We start from the raw sequence: 23,207 nt of genomic DNA on the forward strand, positions 1-23,207 counted from the left end.
CCCCAGCTTTGTGGCTGGGACTAGCCCTATGGGTATTTTCTAATATCTAGCCAGCTTTCTATCCAGTATGTGCTTTTGGAGCCAATAATGCCACTGTCTCCCAAATGAGGTTAGTGTCTTGCAGAGTCAGTAAATGGCATTTTGTGCACACTTAGAGAAAGAGATAATAACTGTAGATAATAGTTTCTGCAATTTTTCAAGCTATAATTGTGCTTCTGCTTATAAAAAGCTGGGTTAGATGCCTTAAGCTGTTAATATTTTGGCTTCATTCTTGCCTCATTCCTTTGCTATGATGGCTTTTTATGTATTTTAGCTTTTTTGTTTCATTGCTTGTGAATAGCGTCTCTCTCTCTGCCCTTTCCTAGTAATGCTATTGCTTTATCTCTCTTCCATTCATATTTTTTTTTTCTTTCTTTTTGCTGCATGGAGACTCTCTGCTGTACAAGTGTAAGTATTTTTTGGTGGCTTTGCAGTTTCTGGCCATACTAGTTTATATTCTTGTGCTCCATTTGCTTCTGTGCTGCTTGGCTGGTCTCCCAGGAGACCACAGTGTCGTCGTCCATCTGCGGATCCTGAATGAAATAGGCAACAATTTAGAGACAAGATTGGATTTTACAAGATGGTTCAGCTAGCAATACAGGCGATGAATTTAGAATATCTCCAGCCATGTGCCTGAAAGCAAGCAGAGTGTTGCTGAAGAGGGTACAAACATTCAAGACAAGAAAAGTGCTTACTCCATTTGTATAATAATAAAAATGAAAAGACATGATTACTTAAACTTTCACGATTTTTTTTTTTATTCTTGTCAATTCCTTGTTTTGAGGCTGGGGTTGTTAAAAAAAAAAATCAGAACCATGTTCAGCTTTTCGCATTAGAAGAATTCTCCTAATCTGCTTCTCAACTACTGTTTTTTTCTTTTAAGTTCTGGTGTGGGTGGGGGAGAAGTTATAAATTCTTGAGCTTGGAGTATTATTTATTTTTTGTGCAAACTTGGCAAATACAAACAAGGAAATTACCTCATCCTATTTTTGTAGTAATATTAGGCAATTTAATTATTTTTTAAAAAAACAGGAATAGGAATAGATTATATATAATAGGCATATATCTAGGAATTACATGTTAAAGGGATTGACAGGAAAAACTCATGTTGTTGGAAAGGTTCTAATGTTGGTCTTTTAACTTGTGGTAAAAGTGGACAAAACGCTTGAGCTACAGGCAGAATTGTTTTAAATCTATTGCAGTCTATTATAAAAATTGGATGAGATAAACAAGATTTCGGAGTGATGTAGATATCGATGGTGCTTTTTGGATTCTTAGGAAATTGAGCTGTGGCATAGTATCTCCCACAGTGGGGGATCTATTGATGATTTCTGATATTAGGATAAGAAAGAAGTCTGTTAAGGATTTTCCTGATAAAGTGACATTTAAAATAAGAGTTTAAAACATTTTTTTCTCATTTGCTTAGGATGTGACTCATAAAAATTACTTATTACTCAAAATGCAATTTTTCAGATAAGTTAATTTTGTCTAGGTTGAGAGCTGACACCATATTAACCATGAACTGATTTATAAAAGGTCCGTTTGGAGTGTGCACTTCTTCTGTCTCAGCTGTTGGCCCTTCGTCTGATAGGCAGCTTGTGATTTCCCCGTCTCAGAAAATACTTAGGCATTAAACAGTGTCAGAGGAAGGTCAATGAGGACCCAAAAACGGTCTGAGGAAATTAACCCTTTCATTTTAGTACAAAAAGGGAAGAGAGCTAACAGTTCCAAAGAAGATAGTAAAGTCAGATTTTTTTTCTGGGATATAATTCATCAACCCAACAGTTAAGGGAAGAGAGCAAGTAAACCAAATTTCTAGAAAAACATTAACTATTGGCTCCTATATATGTACACTTCGGTAAATAAATATAGTTCATTTTCACTTTTCCTCTTGTCTTAGATTTATCTGTAATGGGGGGATTGTAGGAATAAGCCAAGAAGATTGAGGGGGTCCACTTTTCCATAAAACGGAGGAAAAATAAATTTCAAAGAAAAGAAAAATATGAGGGAAATAATTTTTTTCTCTGTGTTGTTATACTTAAACCCAATGAGAGAAAGAGATAGAAACTGGGTTTCATTCTTCAGACCAATTGCAGAAACTAGCCTGATTGTAAATTTTCTCTATTGGCCCTGTGGCAAAACTTCAGACATGATAAGTACAGTGGAAGTGTTTTGTGGGAAATATAATTAGAAGTTTTTGCACTTGCAAAAAGCGCAGACAATAAAGCCACGAAATGCATGAGAATGCATTTTTCTAATGTTCAAACTTTGTATACTGGGCTTTGAAACATTAAAAAATGAGACCAAGAGTAGAAAGCTAGCTCTCCTTTGATTGATGTCAACCATCAGAAAAAACTGCTGGTTTTGTGTGTTTCTTAATGTCTCTAAAATTAGGTTGAGCTGAATAATACATTTATAGATGGACATCAGTTTATAATGTTTCTTTCCATGCGTATTTTATAGTCTATCTATACTTTATAACTATATATATCCCTTTTCATGTATTTGAGAAATTGTAATGTATTTGAAATGTCATAATTTTCATGTGTTTTCCAGGTATGTGATATCTACTATAAAGGCTTTAATAATAGAGAGACTTCAGCCAGTTTATTTTTGCTCATGAATACCGTTTCTATAAAATTTAACCAAGAGTCACAGGGAAAAAAAGGACGTCTTCGATCCATGCATTTTTAAATTTCTTTCCTATTTATTCTACAATCTGAATGAAATGGGCTAGAAATTATATCCCAGGCTGCTCCTTGATTCTTTTATCTACTATATTTGTACATGAGGAGGATAAAATACTGAAGAACTTTTCACAACATAGCCTATATTTCAATAGTTTGTATCTCCTGAGAATTAATTATTTACAGACGCTTCACTTGTAAATAGACTAGTCTTGCCTCTAACTTATTCAGCCAACTGCGAGACCAATTTGGGGAAGAACTGCCTTCGAACTGGATTCCTTCCTTTCCAGTTGCATTGGGTTGACTGTGTTTTTATTGAGCTTGCAAAGCCTGTTACTTTATAAATAGATATTCCTCAGATTGTCTGCTTTTCACAAAACCTTGAGAGAACCAAATCAGCAAATTTCGTTTTGTATTTCAAGAAAACCAGACTGGAATTAAATATATTGCTCATCACTTTTTCTCTTCCCCTGTCTTTCAACAATAATAGTAAAAATAATAAAAGTATTATTAAAGTTGGCATATTTGTCAGAACTGTAGAGCTGTTTGCTTTAAAGGTCAGTATGTCTGATTTTTTTCTTTGAGCCAAAAATTGTTTTTCCACCATGTGGATTTCTTTTTGAGAAAACCTTAGACAACGACCTATATTAAATGAAGTGAAAGTGTACAAACTAAATTCTTGGAGTTATGTTAGCTCTTAGTTCAGACAAGTACCAGTTTCCAGTATCAAACCAGTTAAAACGTCCCTAACGCCTGTCTGTGTGTTGATCATGAATGGGATGATAGGAGAGAGGCGAGCTCCTTCATTGCTAGGTTCTGTCCCTGGCACTGCTGCTACTGCCGGCTTGAGTCTTAGTCTTTGTCATCTCTATAGTTGTTTTGGGTTTTTTGAGACAGAGTCTCACTTTATTGTCCCAGGCTAGAGTGCTATGATGTTATAGCTCACAGCAACCTCAAACTCCTAGGCTTAAATGAGCCTCTTCTCTCAGCCTCCCAAATAGCTGGGACCACAGGTGCCCACCACAACACCCGGCTAATTTTCCTATTTTTAGTAGAGCTGGGGTCTTGCTCTTACTCAGGCTAGTGTCAAACTCCTGAGGTCAGGTGATTTCCACCCCCCAGCCCCTGTCTTGGCCTCCCATGTGCTAGGATTACAAGCATGTATGGCTTGTTTTTGTCCTTTGAGTTTTTTTCTGTAAATGATGACAAAAGGTCAGTCCCTCTACTTTGACATTTGTGTGATCCTATTAAGGGAGAAGATAATGCCTTCCTGAAGGTTGGCTTTGCACCATAAACAGTTGACACCAATGCTAGGAGAATGCTCTTGAGTTTTGGCCTTGATTTGAGTTCAGGTTTCATTTTTTAAAAGACTGCCAGGATCGAAACTGTCTTATTGAGGAATGCCAGTAGATAGAGATTTTTATCTATTTTAATATTGTCATGTACAGCTTTAAGTTAAATTTTATTATCATTCATTCTTCTTTTCAGCTACACAAATAGAATTTAGCTAGTTAAGCTATGGGGAGAGAGTAAGGCATTAACTCTATCATTTGAGAAATTTAAACATTGTGAAATATATTAATTCTGGCCAGGTATGGGTGGCTCTCTCCTATAATCCTAGCCCTTGGGAGGATTGCTTGAGCTCAATAGTTGGAGACTAGCCTGGGCAAGAGAGAGACCCCATTTCTACTAAAAACAGGGAAAAAAAATAGATGGGCATTGTGGCGGGTGCCTGTAGTACCAGCTACTCAGGAGATCACTTGGCCCCAGGACTTTGAGGTTGCAATGAAGTATGGTATCTCTATACTGTAGCCAGGGTGACAGGGTGAGACTGTATCTCAATTTAAAGTAATAAGAAGAAATACATCAGTTTAGTCTTTCCAGTCAGGCTATCAGCCATCCTCTAAAATCGTGAAACAAATACTGAGTTTAAACAATCAATTTCTGGAATGTTTCTGAAGTTTAAAAGGCAAGTTTTCTGTCACTATCTGTCTAAATGTTTTCTTTATTTTATTGCTAGATGACTCCTAAATCCAAAAGGAAGAGTATCCATAGCCGAATGCTGCGGCCTGTTTCTAGGGCCTTTGGTAAGTGAGTGTTTTGCTAATGCTAATCATTTCCTTGTGACTATGAAAGACTCTCAGTAAGGCCTGCAGACCATTTTAGGGACACTTCTTAGCTATGTACTATATCAGTAAATAGAATGAGAGTGAAAGAAAGTTAACGTGATTTGTGAATGAGTGTTTGCTATTCCATGGTAAATTTACTCTTAGGAATTTGTTTTATACATTTCTACATTAAGCTTTGGCCTTGGACATTTTCATTTTCATTTTAGAAATGGAGTTTGATCTAGATAAAGCTCTCGAAGAGGTGCCAATTCACATTGAAGACCCACCCTTCCCATCCATCAGACAAGATAAGAGGAGCTCAGGATTTATCTTTGAGTTGCCCTCTGAAGAAGGGAAGAAGCTGGAGCACTTTACCAAGTTACGCCCCAAACGAAATAAGAAGCAACAGCCTACCCAAGCAGCGGTAGGTGGGCCAAGATGCCCCATCTCTCCCTTACTATTTCCTTCTCGCAGAAAGCTGGAGACTCTTGCTACAGAGCTTTGCACAACACAAAAGCTATAGTTAAGGAGTCTGGACCCCCTCTACGTGTGTTATGCATGCTAATACCCAACTTGGTGCACAATAATTTTGGAGATGGCCAGGCTATTAATATTCCACTCTTGAGAACAGAGCTGCCCTTGGAAAGCCCTAGAAAAATATCAGACATGTGGGTGAGATACATAGGCTATGTCTGTGGCATTTTACAGTGTCTGAGTGAAAAGACAGAAAATAAGTACCAAAAGAATTTATTTGCCATTGAAAATTTATTTGGGGTGGGGGCGGTGCACATAGGTGCTGCCCCCACCCCCTGCTCTGTCCTGCTGTGGCCCCTGTGAAGAGGTCTGATGTGGGAACACTGGCGTATGACTCAGCATTCTGCTCTTAGGCTCTAGTAGAAGAGGGAATTATATGTATTGATGAGCCTTCATGTAATTCACCCTGTGTCTCTCCCTGGCTAATGTCTTTTCTCTCCTTTAGAGCAAAACTTCCTAGAAATGTTTGTCTGTGCCCACCATCTCACTTCCTCACCTTCACATCACTCCACAATCCAAATCGTCCTCTATACCTGCCCACCCCCAACTACCCTGCCAAGGGCACTACTGACCTAATCCTATTGTCTCTTTTCAGCCTTCTCTCATCTTACTTGATGTCTCAGCAATTCCTTGACATAGAAAGCTCCATGCTTCCTCAAATATTTGTCTGAGTTATCACAGTCTTTTCTTTTCCTCCTATCTCTCCTGGGATGCTTTTCAGTTTTCTTTTGCAGGGCCTTTTAAGTTTTTTATTGGCTCACTGGGTGATGTCATCTAACTCCATGGGGTTTTGTTTTGTTTGAGACAGTCTCACAATGTTGCCTTTGGTAGAGTGCTGAGGCATCACAGCTCACAGCAACCTCAAACTCTTGGGCTCAAGTGATTGTCTTGCCTCAGTCTCCAAGGTAGCTGGGACTACAGGTACCCGCCACAATGCCTGGCTATTTTTGTTGTTGTTGTTGTTGCAGTTGTCATTATTGTTTAGCTGGTCCAGCTGGGTTCAAACCCTCCAGCCTCAACGTATGTGGCTGGCACCATAACTAACGTGCTACGGGTGCTGAGCCGTAACCCATGGTTTTACTCTCTAGTTTTTTTTTTTTTTTTTTTTTTATTAAATTATTGCAGTCATGGGGTACAGTGTGTTGGTTCTATACACAATGAAATACTTTCATCAAACTGGTTAACATAGCCTTCATGGCATCCTCTTAGTTGTTGTGTTAAGACATTTATATTCTACATTTAGAAAAATTCACATGTACCCTTATAAGATGAACCATAGGTGTGGTCCCACCAACACCCTCCCTACACCCATCCTCATCCTTCCCCTCCCTCCCTCTCCCCTTTCACCATATTCTCGGGCTAAAATTTCATGGTAGGGCTGAGTACATTGGATACTTTTTCTTCCATTCTTGAGATACTTTGCTAAGAAGAATATTTTCCCGCTCCATTGATGTAAACATGAAGGAGGTAAAGTCCCCATCTTTCTTTAGGGCTGCATAGTATTCCATGGTGTACATAAACCACAATTTATTAATCCATTCGTGGGTCAATGAGCACTTGGGCTTCTACCATACTCTCTAGTTTTGACTACAACCCTCTCTGCTAAGTTCTGGATTTTGGGATATCTACTTGCCTCCTGAACTTGAGTATACCAGGGCACTTTGGTCTCAACAGATTGAAAACTGAGATCTTGTCTTTCCTACAAACCTGCACTTTCCCTTATATCCTCTGTTCTTCATGACATATCATCAATTCACAGATTAGAAAGTATATGTGATCCTGATCACCAGCTCTCCACCTTCCTCCTTGCATCTCTATGTACCTCCCCCCCCCCCAGGCTACAGTCCTCTGGTGCTGCAACCCCTTTCTCACTGCTTCCCCCTTTGTTCTCCAACAAAGCTGTAGTTGCATGATGTGAGGGAAGGATGTTCTCTCAGAGTAGTTGACTCAGTGCACAGCCTGAGCAACGCTCCATGGAGGCCCTGGCTTCTCTGGTGCCTGATGCTTACTCTGTTCAGCTCTCACGGCATATTGTTTTCACAGCTCTCTCCTTGTCTGTAAGTTCTGTGTAGGAAGGACCTGTGATTTATTATCCATGGTAACATGCTCAATGCTTTCTGTGGGCTTAAACTGTAATGAAAAATAATGATAATAAAAAAAATAAACTGTAGTGAGTGTTCAACAATGCTTATTGGGTAAATAGATGATGGTTGGAGACATAGATGAGATTAACAACTTACTTCCACGATCTGTAATTTACTCCCTTTGATCAGGCTTTAGTTACATTCCATTTATTCCTCTCATTTGAAGCTAAAGAGCTTGATACAGTTTGAAAAACAGAGCTCCCCACCACCAAAAAAAAAAGCCTCTAGTGAACTGTTTTCTAATTTACTTGGTTTTAACTTTTTAAATTATTACATATTCTTAAAATAAATTTTCCCCCCTCTCTTTTTTCTTTTTCTTTTAAATAAGGAAAAGGCCTTTGGAAAGATACAGCCTCAAACACAGTAACCCATCTCTAAATTTGAAATTATTACTAAATAAATGATTTCTTTCTGCCTCTTTCTGTGTAGAGAATCATTAACAATATAACTTGTATCTGAAATGATGGCTTAAGTTTTCCCATTTAATTGGTGACTTATAGAAAGAGAATTTTGTATATTTTTTTCTTTACACATTTAAAAAACAAAGAAAGAATGGGAGTTGTGACAGAGTCCTAGTGAAGATACATACGTGATACTGCAAGGGAGAAAAGAGGGTTTTTCTACCCTTTGCTAAGTTTATGGCTGAAGCACCTATAACTAAAGACAGATTAAGAGAAAAGCCTAACCAAATTATTTCGTTTTAGTTTTATGTGATATGGGAAACTTCAGTAATGAAGACCCAAGGAAACAGGGAAAGCTGAGTGTTTTTATGGTAAGATGATGAAGCGGAGGAATATGATTGGACAAAGGAGTATGAGCTAATGTAATAAGCTGGGGGGAAGTTAGCAAGTCCTCCTTGTTCAGATTCTTTTTCTGGGTATAGGGAGGATACTATTTGAATGAGGATTTTGTAACCTGCTTTAAGGAAGAAGGGTGAGGGGGGAAAAGAGACCTTCCTGCTTCTGCTATCTTCTCAAATGCTGAGGTGCCATATTTTGGGGTACTGTATCCTGAAGCCCATCGATATCTTCTATAGAGACTTGCCTTTTGTTCACACTAAAGTTGGGATTCATAGGTTTGGCATACCCTGGGCTATAACATGAAGATGAGTCCCAAAATAAGGGGTAATGGCCATGGTTCTAAATAAATCTGGCTTTCCAGAGCCTTGGTGGACTAATAAGTTTGGATTAGCATGTTTTTATTTGTGTTCATAGTAGAAATATGTTACCTTTTTTTTTTTTTTTTGCATTTTTTGGCTGAGGCTGGGTTTGAACCTGTCACCTCTAGCATATGGGGCTGGTGCCCTATGCCTTTGAGCCACAGGCACCACCCGAAATATATTACCTTTATAATATCACAATGCCTACAGTTTTCAAACTATTTTCATAGTTTACGAAGCTGCCACACAGGCGCCATTGTTTCTATTTTTCAGGTGAGAATGAGCAGGTTGTGGCAACAGCAATCATTAACAATTGTCATTGTTTTTCTTGCTAGGATTGAACAAAATCATTCCATCCTAAGTACATCTTAGCTTTTCTAGAGCTTGTTCCTAAATGCTAATGTCTCTACTGAACCTGTCCCAGTTCAGAATTCAAGGTCAAGGCTAAGTTAAATGCCAACATGCCAGTTTCTTCTGGGCTAAACATAATTTTTTTCTTTTTTTGAGACAGAGTCTCACTTTGTTGCCCTTGGTAGAATACTGTGGCATCATAGCTCACAGCAACCTCAAACTCTTGGACTCAAGAGATTATCTTGCCTCAGCCTCCCAAGTAGCTGGGACTACAGGCACCTGCCACAACACTTGGCTATTTTTCAGAGACATGGTCTTAGCATTTGGCTCAGGTTGGTCTCAAACCTATGAGCTTAGGCAATCTACCCACCTTTACCTCCCAGATTGCTAGGATTGCAGGCATGAGCCATATTGTTGCACACGTCACTACTGTTTTCTGTGCCAAAAATATACAAATAAATATAAAGAGTAGACAACTATTTTAAAAAGTAGGCACAAAGATTTAATCTTAGGTCAAACCAAAATGGTTTTAAATTACTAGATAATATGAATAATGGATATAGACATTTTAGCTATACATTTTAATTCTCTCCTACACCCCTATAAAAACTAAGATTTTTTATTAATAATGAAAGATAACATTTATATACACCAGTTTCTTCTTTTTTTACTTAATTAAAATATATATAAGACTTCTTAAACATTGCGTTATAGCTGATAAGCCCATAGAACTTAATCATCTATTGTAGCAATAGGAGTGGAATGTTAGACTCAGCCAACGAGCTCTCCATTCCCTGGGAAAGTGTGTGATAAGGCATGTGATTTTTTTTTTTTTTAAACCTAAGCCAAATTGTTTCTAAAATGCCAGCATTGGCTACACCATTGAGTAGTTATGAGAAATAAGGGGAATAAAAGTATACGATTTTTAAATTAGTATTTCTATTTTATTAATATTAGCTACCTCTACAATATAAATGTTACATTGGCTTTTGCCTTTACTCCTTTTTTTCCCTTTCATTCACTTAATAATAGAGGAAGAAGAGAAAAAAGATGTCCCTGGAAACGGATTAATACTACCCTTATGTACCCTCACTGATTTAGGGGATTCTCTTTTTTAATTTAGGGGATTCTTAACCATGTGTGTAGAGAAGCAAATCAATGAACTTTATAAAAATTTACATTCAAAAATTATTTCTTCTGTCAAAGTGACTTTCTGAAAGTCTTTGCTTTGGGAAAAAGAGCTTCACACAGGAAATTGAGTGAAAATGCCATTTTTGAAGGTACCAGAATGTTCCAGCATGCCTAAGAAAGGGTACAAAAGAGAAAAGGAAGTGTACATAGTATACAGTTGGCCCTCTGTATGCATAGGTTCTATGTCCACGGAGTCACCCAACTGCAGATTAAAAATATTTAGAAAAAATAAACATAACACAACAATAAAAACACGTTGTATTAGATCTTTTTTTTTTTTTTTTGAGACAGGAGCCTCAAGCTGTCCCCCTGGGTAGAGTGCTGTGGCATCTCAGCTCACAGCAACCTCCCACTCCTGGGCTCAAGCGAGTCTCCTGCCTCAGCCTCCCAAGTAGCTGGGACCACAGCACCCACCACAACTGGCTATTTTTTTGGTTGCAGCCGTCATTGTAGTTTGGCAGGCCCGGGCCGGATTTGAACCCGCCACCTTGGGTGTACGTGGCTGGCGCCTTAGCCATTTGAGCCACAGGCGCCGAGCCATTGTATTAGATCTTATACTAATCTAGAGATGATTCAAAGCTATGGGAGCATGTGCCTGGGCTATATGCAAATCGTGTACCATTTTATATAAGGGATTTGAGCATCCAGAGTTCAGTTATATGAGGGAGTCCTGGAACCAATCTCCTGCAATATTGAGGGGCAGAACTATAGTAAGTAGGATTACACCAACCCCACTATATGAGATATTTTTACTATGTTGAAACACTGATATTTTGTATTTTATTTTTTTAAAAATTTCACATTAGTATGAGTGTACAAATGATTAGGTTACAATGTTTGCATTTGCTAGGTAAGGTCCCTGTTGTAGTTGTGGCCCCCACGGAGGGGGTGTGACATGTACCTTATGCCCATTAGGTGAGACACACCAACCCCCCTTCTTCCTTTCTCCCACCTACCCCCAACTTGAATAGAATTTTTTCTCTTGTGTGTGGGTGTATTCATTCATCTACTGGCTTCATCTTAGTACTGAATACGTTGGATACTTGCTTTTCCATTCTTGTGATACTGAATGTTCCCCAATTCTATTCAGGTTAATTCAAAAGATGTAAAGTCTCCATCTTTTTAATGACTGAATAGTATTCCATGGTATACACATACCACTGTTGTTAATCCATTCCTGAGTTGATGAGCACTTGGCTTGATTCCACATCTTGGGGGTTGTTAAGTTGAGCTGTAGTAAACAATTTAGTGCAAATCCTTATAATAAAATGATTTTTTTTTCTTCCGGGTAGTTACCTAGTAATAGGATTATGGCATCAAATGGATGGTCTGTTTTGAGTTAATTTGAGGATTCTCCAACCTTCTTTCCAAAGAGGATGTATTAGTTTGCAGTCCCACCAACAGTGTAAAAGTGTTCCCTTCTCTCCACATTTGTGCCAGCAAATGCAGCTTTGGGACTTTATGATGTGGGCTTTTCTCACTGAGGTTATGTGATATCTCAGAGTGGTTTTGAGTTACATTTCTCTGATGATTAGGGATGATGAGCATCTTTTCATATGTTATTCATTCTTCTGTCTTTCTCAGAGAAGGTTCCGTTCATGTCTCTTGCCTAGTGATAAGTGGGATTGTTCCCTCTTTCTTAATTTGAGTTCTCCGTAGATTCTAGTTTTCAAGCCTTTGTCAGATTCATAACATTTCTATATCTTTTCCCATTCTGAAGGTTGTTGTGTGCTTTGTTTTGTCCTTAGCTCTGCAAAAACTTTTCAGCTTAATTTAAGTCCCACTTATTTATTTTTGTTACTGTTGCCATTGCTAATGCTGTCTTCTTCATAAAGTCTTTTCCAGACTTATACCTAAAGATTTTCCCACTCTTTCTTCTAGGATTTTTATTGTTTCATGTTTTAGATTTAAGCATTTTATCCATCTTGAGTCAGTTTTTGTAAGTGGTGAGAGGTATGGATCCAGTTTCAGTCTTTTATATGTGGTTATTTGGTTCTCCCAGCACCATTCATTGAATAGGGATTCTTTTCCCCAGGGTATGTTTTTGTTTGCTTTATCAAAGATCAAATGGGTATTAGAGACTGGTTTCATCTCTAGATTTTTCTATTATTCTGTTCCATAGATCTATACCTCTATTTTTGCACCAATACCATGCTATTTTGATTACTGTGGACTTGTAGTATAACCTGAAGTCTGACAGAGTGATGCCTCCATATTTGTTTTTATTACTAAGAATTGACTTGGTTATATGGGGTTTTTTTCTGGGTCTATACAAAATGAACTATTTTTTTTTTTGAGTTCGTCAAAATATGTTGTTAGTATTTTAATGGGCATTATATTGAATGCACAGATTGCTTTGGGCAAAATAGATATTTTAACAATGTTGATTCTTCCCAGACAAGGGCATGGTATGTTCTTCCATTTATTAATGTCTTCTGGTATTTCTTTTCTCAGGGTTTCATAATTCTCTCTGTAGAGCTCCTTCACCTCCTTTGTTAGACACATTCCCAGGTATTTCTGTGTTTTATTTCCTACTCACATCATAGTTCGTTGTGGTTATTTCTGGTCAGGAGACCCTACAGTGGTCACTCAGGGATCCAGGCTGCTCTTAACTTCTTGGCTGCAACCTCCTCTTTGGTCCTTGGAGTCTTATCTATTCAGGTAAAAGTTGACACCTAAAGCACTGAGGTTCATATCTATGAGGTTTTATGGACCAGATCTGAAAGTGATGAACTTCACTTTTAGCTGAATGCCATTATCCAGAACTTGGCCACTTAGCCAGATAACTGTAGGCAAGCCTGAGAAACACATTCTAACCATGGCACCTAATAATGGAGGGTGCTGATTTCGGCTTTGTACATACCCACTACCACTTAACTATTGCTTCTATTATAGCTATAGGTGAAAAATATTCCCTTAAGGAAAAAGTATTGAAAAATTTACATAGAAGAATGGAAAGCACACTGGACTGGGATGTAGTCCCGGCTGTGCCACTATCTAGAATCACCTCCCAGGGGAAAGAACTTTAAAGATTATCTACTCACTATTCAAGGGAATATGAAGCTCAAGGCAGATAACTGATTTGCCTGTGGTCATTCTCTGAATTATTATACCGTACAGTGGCTTTACTTTGCATAATATGTCAGTGTCAATCAGTTTGCCCTGTGTACTTGGTATAGCCCACACTACTTGGCCCAGTGATGAAACAACCCCCGCCCCCAAGTAAAATCAGCTAAACCAATCATAGTGTCACATGCCTATAGTTCCAATTTAGGAGCTGACGCAGAAGGATCACTTGAGCCCAGGAGTTTGAAGCCAGCCTGGGCAACATAGTGAGACCTCCATCTCTAAAAAGAAAAATAAGAAAATAAAATATTTTTAGTGACATAAAAATTATCTAAATCCTGCATAATAGATTTTCTGCTGTGTGTTTTGAATCACGACATCTGTAAGGGCTGGAAGGGATTTTGAAGTCATCTTGTTTGATCCCGCATGAAGTATTTAAACCACCCCCCCCCCCACAGCCATCAGTTGACCATCCATCTATAATAATCTTTCAATGAAGCCACCATTTTATATTGTGAAGCTCTAATTTTTTGTGTTGCTTACAATCTTTACAATTTTAACTTAGCCATCTTGTACCAACATTCATCATCTGGAGTGCCACATGTTATTTAAGTCTATTCTACTGAGTAGACTTAGTACCAGTATTTGTTGAGTCAAATCTAAATTTCCTCAGCTCTTTCAAGTATTCATCATATGATACTTATACTATCTGGAATCTATTTACAGGTCTTTTTACTCTGCTCTGACTATGTTACAGTGTGACACTCAAGACAAAATAGAGTACTGTACTTTAGTAGGATTGGCCATATCACTTCCCTCTTTTTACATACCATACTTCTCTTTATTCAACCACAGGTTACCATCATCTTTTTAATGGCCAGATCTTTCAGGTGACTGGTATTGGTCTTATCAGGCAAGGCCTGTAATCTGTTTTTATAAGCATAGTTCAGATGGAGGAAAAGGGGGAATCTGGACTTAACTCAAAGTCCTAGTATATGTCCAGTTACATCTCAACGGACATAAATGAACCATATTTCCACCCCTAGCTACAGAGAATCTAGGAAGATAAGTGGTCTGTTGGTCATATTGATATTCCAAGTCAGTCAAGGCTGTGTTACTGAGCAAACAGAATGAACACTGGATAAGCATGTAGCAGTTTCTCCTGTTACTTGAAAGTTTTCTTCTATTTTGCTCATTTTTTTTCAGTGAATGGTTGTATTTTATTTCGGTATTAGTTGAGATAGATAATTTTTCTCTTTTAATCTGCTATTTTGGTGAATTGCATTTACATATTTTCTAATGTTATAGCACTCTTATGATATTTTTGCTTTTTTTGTTAAGTACTTCCCCCCCACCCCCATGGAGTACAATGTGCTGGTTTTATATACAATTTGAAATGTTTTCATTGAACTGGTTAACATAGATGTCACGTTTTGGGGGGGGGGGTGTTTGCAGTTTTTGGCCAGGGCTGGGTTTGAACCTGCAACCTCTGGCATATGGGGCTGGCACTCTACTCCTTTGAGCCAGAGGTGCCACCTTGGCATTTTCTTATTGTGTTAAGACACAATATATTCTACACCTAGTAAATTTCACATGTACCCTTGTAAGATGCACCATATGCTTTGTTTTAATATACTGCTAGACTTTGCTAATATTTTATTAGGATTTCTGCAACTATGTGAACAAATGAGAGAGATAGTACTTTTCATTCTTTTTCTTGTGTAGAACATCTAGTTTGGGTTTTAAAGTTATACTATCTTGATAATATTGGTTGGGATGCTCTTTTTCCTTTCCTATTCTCTGAAACAGTTTGCATATAATAGAGATTATCTTTGCCTCTCCTGGGAAGCCATCTGGGCCCGAAATGTGGTCTTTGTGCTATATGCATGCAATGCTTATGTGCGGGTATTTTACTAGGGATTTGCTTTATTTTGTCATCTATTCAGGTTTCCTAATTTTTCTTGAGACCATTTTGATAATTTATATTTTTCTAGGATATTGTCCTACTTAGTTTATTATTTATAGAATTCTTTTATGATGATTTAATCTCTCCTGTATCTATAGCTATGTCCCTTTTGTTTCCTTTTAATATATTTTAATGTATTTTCTGTTAGTCAATTTTGTGGTTATCTTGTTAGTCTTTTTCCAAGAATCACTTTTTATCAATTCTGTCGAGTGCATTAGTTTTTGTCTCTTAGTACTGTTTTCATTTTACTTCCTTTGGGTTCTTCACTTCCTGATTGCTTACCTCATTAATTTTCCATGGTTTTTTTTGTATCTAATATATGCACATAAGATTCTATGATTATTCACTAATTAGCAGTCCTTGGGTGTATTTGTTCAAAGAGTTACTAATATACCTAATTGTTCTTGTTGCTGCCATCTCTCTCCATCAGGCCTATGACGACAAGAGTTTTGGCAGCTGCCTTGTGAAAATCCAGGTGCACCACCTACTGTTTCCCTGGTGTATTCACTTTAATAATCCTGGCAGAGGGAAAACAGAGGGTGGTCTGAATTGTTTTAGTCCTCACAATCACTGGCTTGTTTTCTAAGCATTCACAAATTATCCTTTTAACTTATTTACATACCAGAGGTGCAAAGTCTTCCTTCTTTATTAAATATCAACAATAGGAATTCCTGATTTGCAAAAAAAAGCCTTTCTCTGAGCGCAAACGCACTGGGTTCTGGCCACTAGGCTCAGGGCTGGGATTTCTGCTCTCTCTTTTCCAACAGCAGTGCTGCCCTTTTTAGTCTGAAATGTATTCTCCTTGACAAAAGACAAAAAAAGCAAATGAGATTTTGAGAACTTATGATATCTGGATCAGAAAGAAAGGATGTCCTTTCCTTTCCTTTTGTTTGAAAAGCTAAAATGGCATGCTTGTTTGGCCTTGAACTCTTGTACAAACCACGTTTCATTTCAATCTTCAGAATTTCTACTGCTTTCCTTATATAGGCTGACTCCACCCTCTGCTTCTATTTTAATAGATGTATTTTAGACTGTCTCATTGGAGATCTCCCAGTGATAGTGGACTTCTCTTAACACGTCCACTCTCAGTCTCTTTGTCTCTAAAATGACGGAGTTGGACTGGGAGATATATAAGGGGCCGTCCAGCCCTAACAGCTAGCCTGTCCTGTAGGACAGCAGACTGCTTTGTTCAGCTCTGTGCTTCCATCTCTGCAACCCATTGATGTTCCTCATATCCCCAGAGAACCTTTTCTGCCAGCTATGAATTCTGTTTCAAAGCAGGAATAAAAGGAAATTTTTCCTGAGGGGAAAATTTACACAAGTAAAACTTAATTTTTTCCCCTCAAAATAGAAAGGGGAGCCATTTAAGGGGCTGGAAGGAAGCCCCATGTTAGCACCATATGTCATGTCTTTCCTCATCCACCAGTCAGGTGAACTGGGTGGGCACCTCGCATACTCTGAGCCACTGTTTGATCTGCAACTAGTTAAAAAGATAAAACCTGCAACTAGTTAAAAAGATAAAACCATTTTTCCCTTTCTGTTCAAAGTGTAAATGTGAGGGCAAAATAATGTATAAAACACATGTAAACTTTCAAGCATCGTATTAACTTAGGGGGCTGCTATTGCTATAGAGGTTCTAGTCTCTATTTTTTTCCAAAAGGAAAAATGATAATATAAACAAGTGCTCTGCTACTTTGTCTTTTGTAATCAAAATAAAAGTTCTTCAATGAGCTTTTCTTCTTCTCCTAAGCAAGTTATAGAACTTTGGTGATCCTCTCTCTGTGATCTATGCTCAATTACAATGCATAGGAAAATCTTGTTCCAATATAAAGCATCATATTGAGATGAGAGGTATAAATGTTTTTATTCTTCACATTTCATATGGTTCTTTGTACATTGTGCATACTTTTCAGCATGTTATTACTACAAACCTGAACTCAAGTATACAGTTCATTTTCATAATAGGAGTTTCCTGATGAATGAAGGGGATGATTGCTTAAAGGAAATGATTAGTCTTTTCTTTAAACAATTCTTACGCAGATAGAAGCAAAAATTCCCTTTAGTCACCTTGAGATTTGCATATCATGGTTATAGAAAATAACTTTCTCCTCATTCTATGATAAGACATCTAAACCAGATACCCCAGCCACATGAGAATTTGTCCTCATACCTAATAGTATAGGCAAGATGCGTGTTCTTTCTCCATGGCCAACAGACACAAATCAAGCATCTGACTAAGCTCAATAGGAGTTGCCCATTCAAATGGAAATGCTAAACTGGTAAATAATTTCATTATGGCTTCTCATCAGCTTCTGTCTTGTCATCTGAGTTTTCAGTTGCCTCCTGGGTACCTGCCTCTGGATTTCCCACAGTACCTCAAACACCTGAGAAAATGACACTCGTCATGTTCCTCCCCAAGTGTGATTCCTAGAACTTTTACCCAGCCTAGTGATTTTGACCTTATCTTTGGCAACTGTTTTCTTTTTTTTGCAGTTTTTGACCAGGGCTGGGTTTGAACCCACCACCTCTGGCATATGGAGCCAGTGCCCTACTCCTTGAGCCACCAGTGCCACCCTTCTTTCCTTTCTAATTTCTCTGCTTCTTCATTACTCCCTCGTTACTTCCAGATTAGTTTAGATTGTTATAAGAATCTTTGATCTGAGCTCCTGAACAGGTTTTCCTACCTCCAATTTCTGCCTCTTCGCACTGCCCCAGAATTATCTCCCCAGAGTGCAGATTGGACCATGATGATTGTTTATAGCCTTTCTATCATCTGTGAAGTAAACACCATACTCTCCAGCACAAAGTTCAAGGCTGTTCATTATAGGTTTTTGTATTATTAGTTGGGAAATATTCAACTGGGGGTTAGAAGATAGTTAACTAAAAGTGACTTCAACAATAAGAAATATTTATTTTCTCACTTAAAAAATTCAGAGGTCTGAGGATTCCGGACCATTTTATTTATAAGCACAGCACAAGCATCCAGGTGCTTTCTTCTGTTATGTCATCTCAGCATGTGACCTTTTGTCCAGGCCACCCTCCTTTGTGAACTCCAGGTGGCTGCTACAACTGAGACATCACATCTTCCCTCACATGATCTTGTAGAAAAATACATTCTCTCTCTCCTTAGGAAAACCTGTCCATGAACCTCCAGGCAAATTTTTCCTTGCATCTCATTGATAAGAAGTGTGTCCCACATCCGTGCCTGAGCAGTCACAGGCAAGAGGAAGTGATTACAGTATTTGGCTCCTAGGAATCAAGACTCTTCCATTAAGAAGGAAAGGAGGCTGGGGAGAAGGTTTAGAGTGGCCACTAAGGAAGTCTCTATTAGTACCATGAGTGTCACCAGACTCCATGGTCAGCCCCACCCACACACCTCTGGTGTGTGACCACCACTCTCAGAACTCTGTGTGTGTTTCGATATTCCACACGTTCCCTTTTTCCTTAGCACGTGCCTTTCTTTGCAGGTACTGGCTTTTTCTGGTACATCAGTCAGTGTGATTCTTCCACCATGCATTGTGTTTACCATGCCTGCTTCGTTTTTGTTTTTTTTTTTTCCTTCCTGTTGATGTTATGGTTGTACACACAGCTTCTATTCCAGTAGATTATGTGGGTTTCTATTTTAGTAGTCTTTTCCTTCCCATGGCCCTTATCACAGTGGGTAATAGAGTAATAAATGTCTGTTGAAATAAGGTGAATGTGAATTAATATTGTGTCTGTTTGATTTGCAGGTCTATGCTGCCAACATAGTGTCCCAAGATGGTGAACAGAACGGTCTTATGGGGAGAGTAGATGAAGGTGTAGATGAGTTTTTCACCAAGAAGGTGACCAAAATGGATTCCAGGTGAGTCCAGAGTCATTTCACTAATAATGCTATTTAATTCACATTTAAGTTACTAACAGTTGCAACTAAACAATATACAGGGTGGACATAAAGTTCTTGGGCAGTTTACTATGTTAAACTATTTTAAAATTGCACACAAACTTTATGTCCACCCTGTACTAAGTCTCATTTTTTATATGAGTTTTACTGTTCTGATGGTTTGAAAAATGTGGTCTCTGGGCCAGCAATCCCAGTGTCACCGTTTAGAAATGTAAATTCTCAAGGTCCTTCCCAGGATCTAGTGAATCAATAACTGTGGAGGTGGGACCTAGCAATCTGTATTTAAATAAGCCCTCCAGGTTATGCTGAAGTATGCTTTTGGTATAGAGCTATTATGCTGTTCTAAACAGACCACAAACATGCCACCCAAGGTATTTGTTTAGGGCTTGATTGTATTCATATGGATGGCTGCATTACAGGGCAATCGTCATTAGCATGCTGGAATAATTCATGTTGAAGTTCTCCTTGTTCATAAATTGGTAAATTTCAGGAGGGGGCTAAGTCACTGCTAAGTGGCATGACTGAACAGTGTCAGAATGATAGTAGAATTAGTGAAGAGCGTTCAGAGTTAGCCTCTAAAGAGTTCTTTCTGCATTTTCCTGTTACTAAGAGGTTCTGTAAAAGACAGTTCAGTGGCACTTTTGTTAATAGTTGTTTCACTTGAAACACTCCAGTCTTTAAGCATGATTTGTACAAAGTTATTTAATCCCTAACTGAATTCAGATCCATCCCAAAATACACTCTTGACATGGATTTGTGTCTGAAGTATTATTCACCTTGAGATATCTAATTCAGGAATGAATTTAAACGATACTGATAAGCCAAGGGCAGCAGGCGGGGCACAGGAAGGGAAGGAACTAGTCCATTCTGTAGATTGATGTGTCTTATCTTGCCTCAGCAGGATGGTGAGGTGGAAGTAAGTTAAATTTTTATATCCATAATAGTGTAACTTACTGGATCTTATATGCTTTAGGACCCAATTATTTGTCTTCTGTGACACTGACCTTGAAGCTTAGCATACTATACTTGGCAAAATTCTATTCTATCTTTCAACCTAAATGCCATTTATTCGTTGAAACTTTTTTACTTCTCCTTTGCCCCAAATTAATTATTGTTTCTATACTGATGACTTAATACTTTTTTTTCCATTCTCTGCATACATCTGTTAGAGCACACATAATCCTTTGAGAGTTTGATTTTTAATTTTTTACAGCACAAGAAATGAATCTTTTACACTGAAAATACATTTAAGTAATACCAACATAAACAGAAAACTGGGAAAGTCCCTTTTAATGATTTACTTTCCAGTCTTTTCCCCAGAGAGAGTACTGTTCCTCAAGGGCAATACCTCATTCTTATTTTTCATTATAACTTCAGTGTCTAACACAGCCCAGTCACAGAAGGTTGAGTGAATCAAGGACAATCTTGACCTCTTTCCATATACTCTACATTTAACCCTTGTAGGCTCTTAAACTTTAGAAATTTATAGTTAATGGGGAAGTTCATGAGCATTTGATCTGGACTGTGTGTATTGTTATACCTCCCCCATTGTGAATTACTCTCCTACTAATGCTACTTTCTTCTTTAATAGGCTCTGAAAGTTGGGTAAATCGTATGAAGTATAAAATTCATTTTCTACTGCTCCAGGAGGAGTCTGTACATGTTGACGTGCACCAGTAGAGCGAGGTGCATCAAATAACAATGAAAATCTAACAACATTTGTAATTTTTTTTCATTTTGTTATAAAAAATAGAATGCTGTCAGATTGAGATGTAAAGGACAAGGCACAGGTGAAATCATGACATAGTAAGAAGAAACATCGAAAATCAAAGTTATACATACTCATAAGGTTCAAATGTTCTACAAGACTTTGAAAAAAGTCTCTTGTTTCTGTCCCTACTCCTGGTCCTCAGAGGCAGCTAATTTTTATTTATTCAGTTGTTAATTTTGCTTCCATTTCCCTTAATAACTTTCCTTCCTTTTCTTCCTCCTTCCTTTTCTGTTTTTCAATTTTAAATGATGGCCAGAAGTGTTTCAGATTATAGCCTTTGGAGGGGGGGGAGGATTTTGAAATATTTGCATTATACTTACTGCTTCAACTTCCCTAATCTGAAATCTGAAATTCTCCAATGAGCATTTCCTTTGAGCATTACATTGTCGCATAAAAGTCTCAGACTTTGGAGCACTTTAGATTTTGGATTTTCAGATTAGGAATATTCGACCTATATAGGTCATATACATTCTCTTTCCACCACACACCACACATTCATTCTCTTTTCCTCTCCCCATCTTCTTTAATTTTATCATAATTGTTGATGTCTTGATCCGTTTTCTGTTGTATAACAGAATACCTGTGATTGGGTAATTTGTTTTTTTTTTTTTTTTTTTTTTTTGAGACGGAGCCTCAAGCTGTCCCCCTGGGCAGAGTGCCCTGGCATTACAGCTCACAGCAACCTCCAACTCCTGGGCTCAAGCGAGTCTCCTGCCTCCGCCTCCCAAGTAGCTGGGACCACAGGCGCCCGCCACAACGCCCGGCTATTTTTTGGTTGCAGCCGTCATTGTTGTTTGGCGGGTCCGGGCTGGGGATTCGAACCCGCCACCTTAGGTGTACATGGCTGGCGCCTTAGCCGGTTGAGCTATAGGCGCTGAGCCGATTGGGTAATTTGTAAAGGGGAGAATTTTATTTAGCTTTGAGGCTGGAAACAGCTGTAGATGAACAGCTGCATCTGGTTGGCTTCTGGTGAGGGCCCCTTGCTACACTGTAACATGTCAGAAAAGAGGAAGGGGAAGCAAGTGCCTGCAAAAAGAGAAGAAGGATAAGAGAGGGGACAAGGGAAGTTGACCCACTTTATAGCAACCAACTCTCTTGAAAATTAACCCATTCCCGTGAGGATTAGCCCAGTCTCCTTAATCTCATTTTAATGACCTAATCACCTTTTAAAAGGCACTATCTCTCAATACTGCCAAGATTCAACGTGAGTTTTGGTGGAGACTATAGCTACTGGTTAGATCAGCATTTCAGTTTGCTTCATTCTGACCATGTAATATTCACAGCTGAGTTATATAGCACACCATGATTGTATTTTCTTTCCTCTTTCCTATAGTTTTTTATTTTCCTTGGTGTTAATAATCGTCCCCTTTTTCATTTGCTTAGTTTTCCACCTTCCTATCACTGCCTTATCCCCTACAGTAATGATTTAAATCTTCTCTTAATTTAAGTGTTCAAATATTCTCAGTTTAATCTTCTTGAATACTTCTCTCATCAGTACCTGACCAACTCCCATCTGACCTCTAGACCTATCCCATTGCTACCTTTTGGGATCTTGGTCATAATCTGCTAGAGATTCCCTTTATCTCATTCCTGTGTCACTTTCCTATTTCCATTGGCCTGTGTCTGAGTTTATCCCTTTATGTGGTGGTAAACTATATCTTTGGATTGCTTCCTAAGAAAGGGAGTGTGGGATGTGAGTTTCTGTAACTTGTATATCTTTTATCTTGATTGATAGTGTCACTAGATATAGAAATGTAGATTGGAATCTGTTTTACCTTAGAATTGTTAAACCTTTGCTCTGTTATTTTCTAGTATTGCTATGAGAACCCAATGTCTCTTTGGGTCTTGAGCCACTGTTTGCAACTTGTTTTTGTTTCCTCTCCCTGGAAGCAGGTAGAATATCTTTGTGATTTCAGTGTTCTAAAATTTTATGGTGATGTGTTCTGGAGTGGGTTTTAATTTTTTATTTAGTTTTTTTTTTTTGGCTGGGGCTGGCTTTGAACCCGCCACCTCCAGCATATGGGGCCTACGCCCTACCCTTTTAAGCCACAGGCACCGCCCTTAATTTTTATTCTTTCAAACTGATTTTCTGGGCATTAATGAGTCATTTTTCAATCTGGAAATTCATGTTCTTTGGTTTTGGAAGTTTTCTTGAATTATTTCTGTCATAATTTCTTCTCTTTTCTCTGCATTCTTCTTGTAAACTTTAATTGTTTTTTTTTTTTTTTTTTTTTTTTTTGAGACAGAGCCTCAAGCTGTCCCCCTGGGTAGAGTGCCGTGGCATCACGCTCACAGCAACCTCCAACTC

General features: G+C 38.3%; 1 protein-coding gene across 1 annotated transcript in view; it reads left to right on the forward strand.

Annotated features, from left to right (window-relative positions):
- Nucleotides 1–23,207, forward strand: part of CARMIL1 (capping protein regulator and myosin 1 linker 1) — a 352,275-nt gene that overhangs the window by 306,249 nt on the left and 22,819 nt on the right. The window contains exons 30-32 of the mRNA XM_003788342.2: nucleotides 4,747–4,813; nucleotides 5,062–5,258; nucleotides 18,977–19,089. Coding sequence (XP_003788390.1) covers nucleotides 4,747–4,813; nucleotides 5,062–5,258; nucleotides 18,977–19,089 — 377 coding nt within the window. The remainder of the gene's footprint in view (nucleotides 1–4,746; nucleotides 4,814–5,061; nucleotides 5,259–18,976; nucleotides 19,090–23,207) is intronic.

The sequence above is a fragment of the Otolemur garnettii genome, unplaced genomic scaffold (assembly GCF_000181295.1).
Source record: "Otolemur garnettii isolate 467f Iridium unplaced genomic scaffold, OtoGar3 scaffold00026, whole genome shotgun sequence".
Lineage (NCBI taxonomy): Eukaryota > Metazoa > Chordata > Mammalia > Primates > Galagidae > Otolemur > Otolemur garnettii.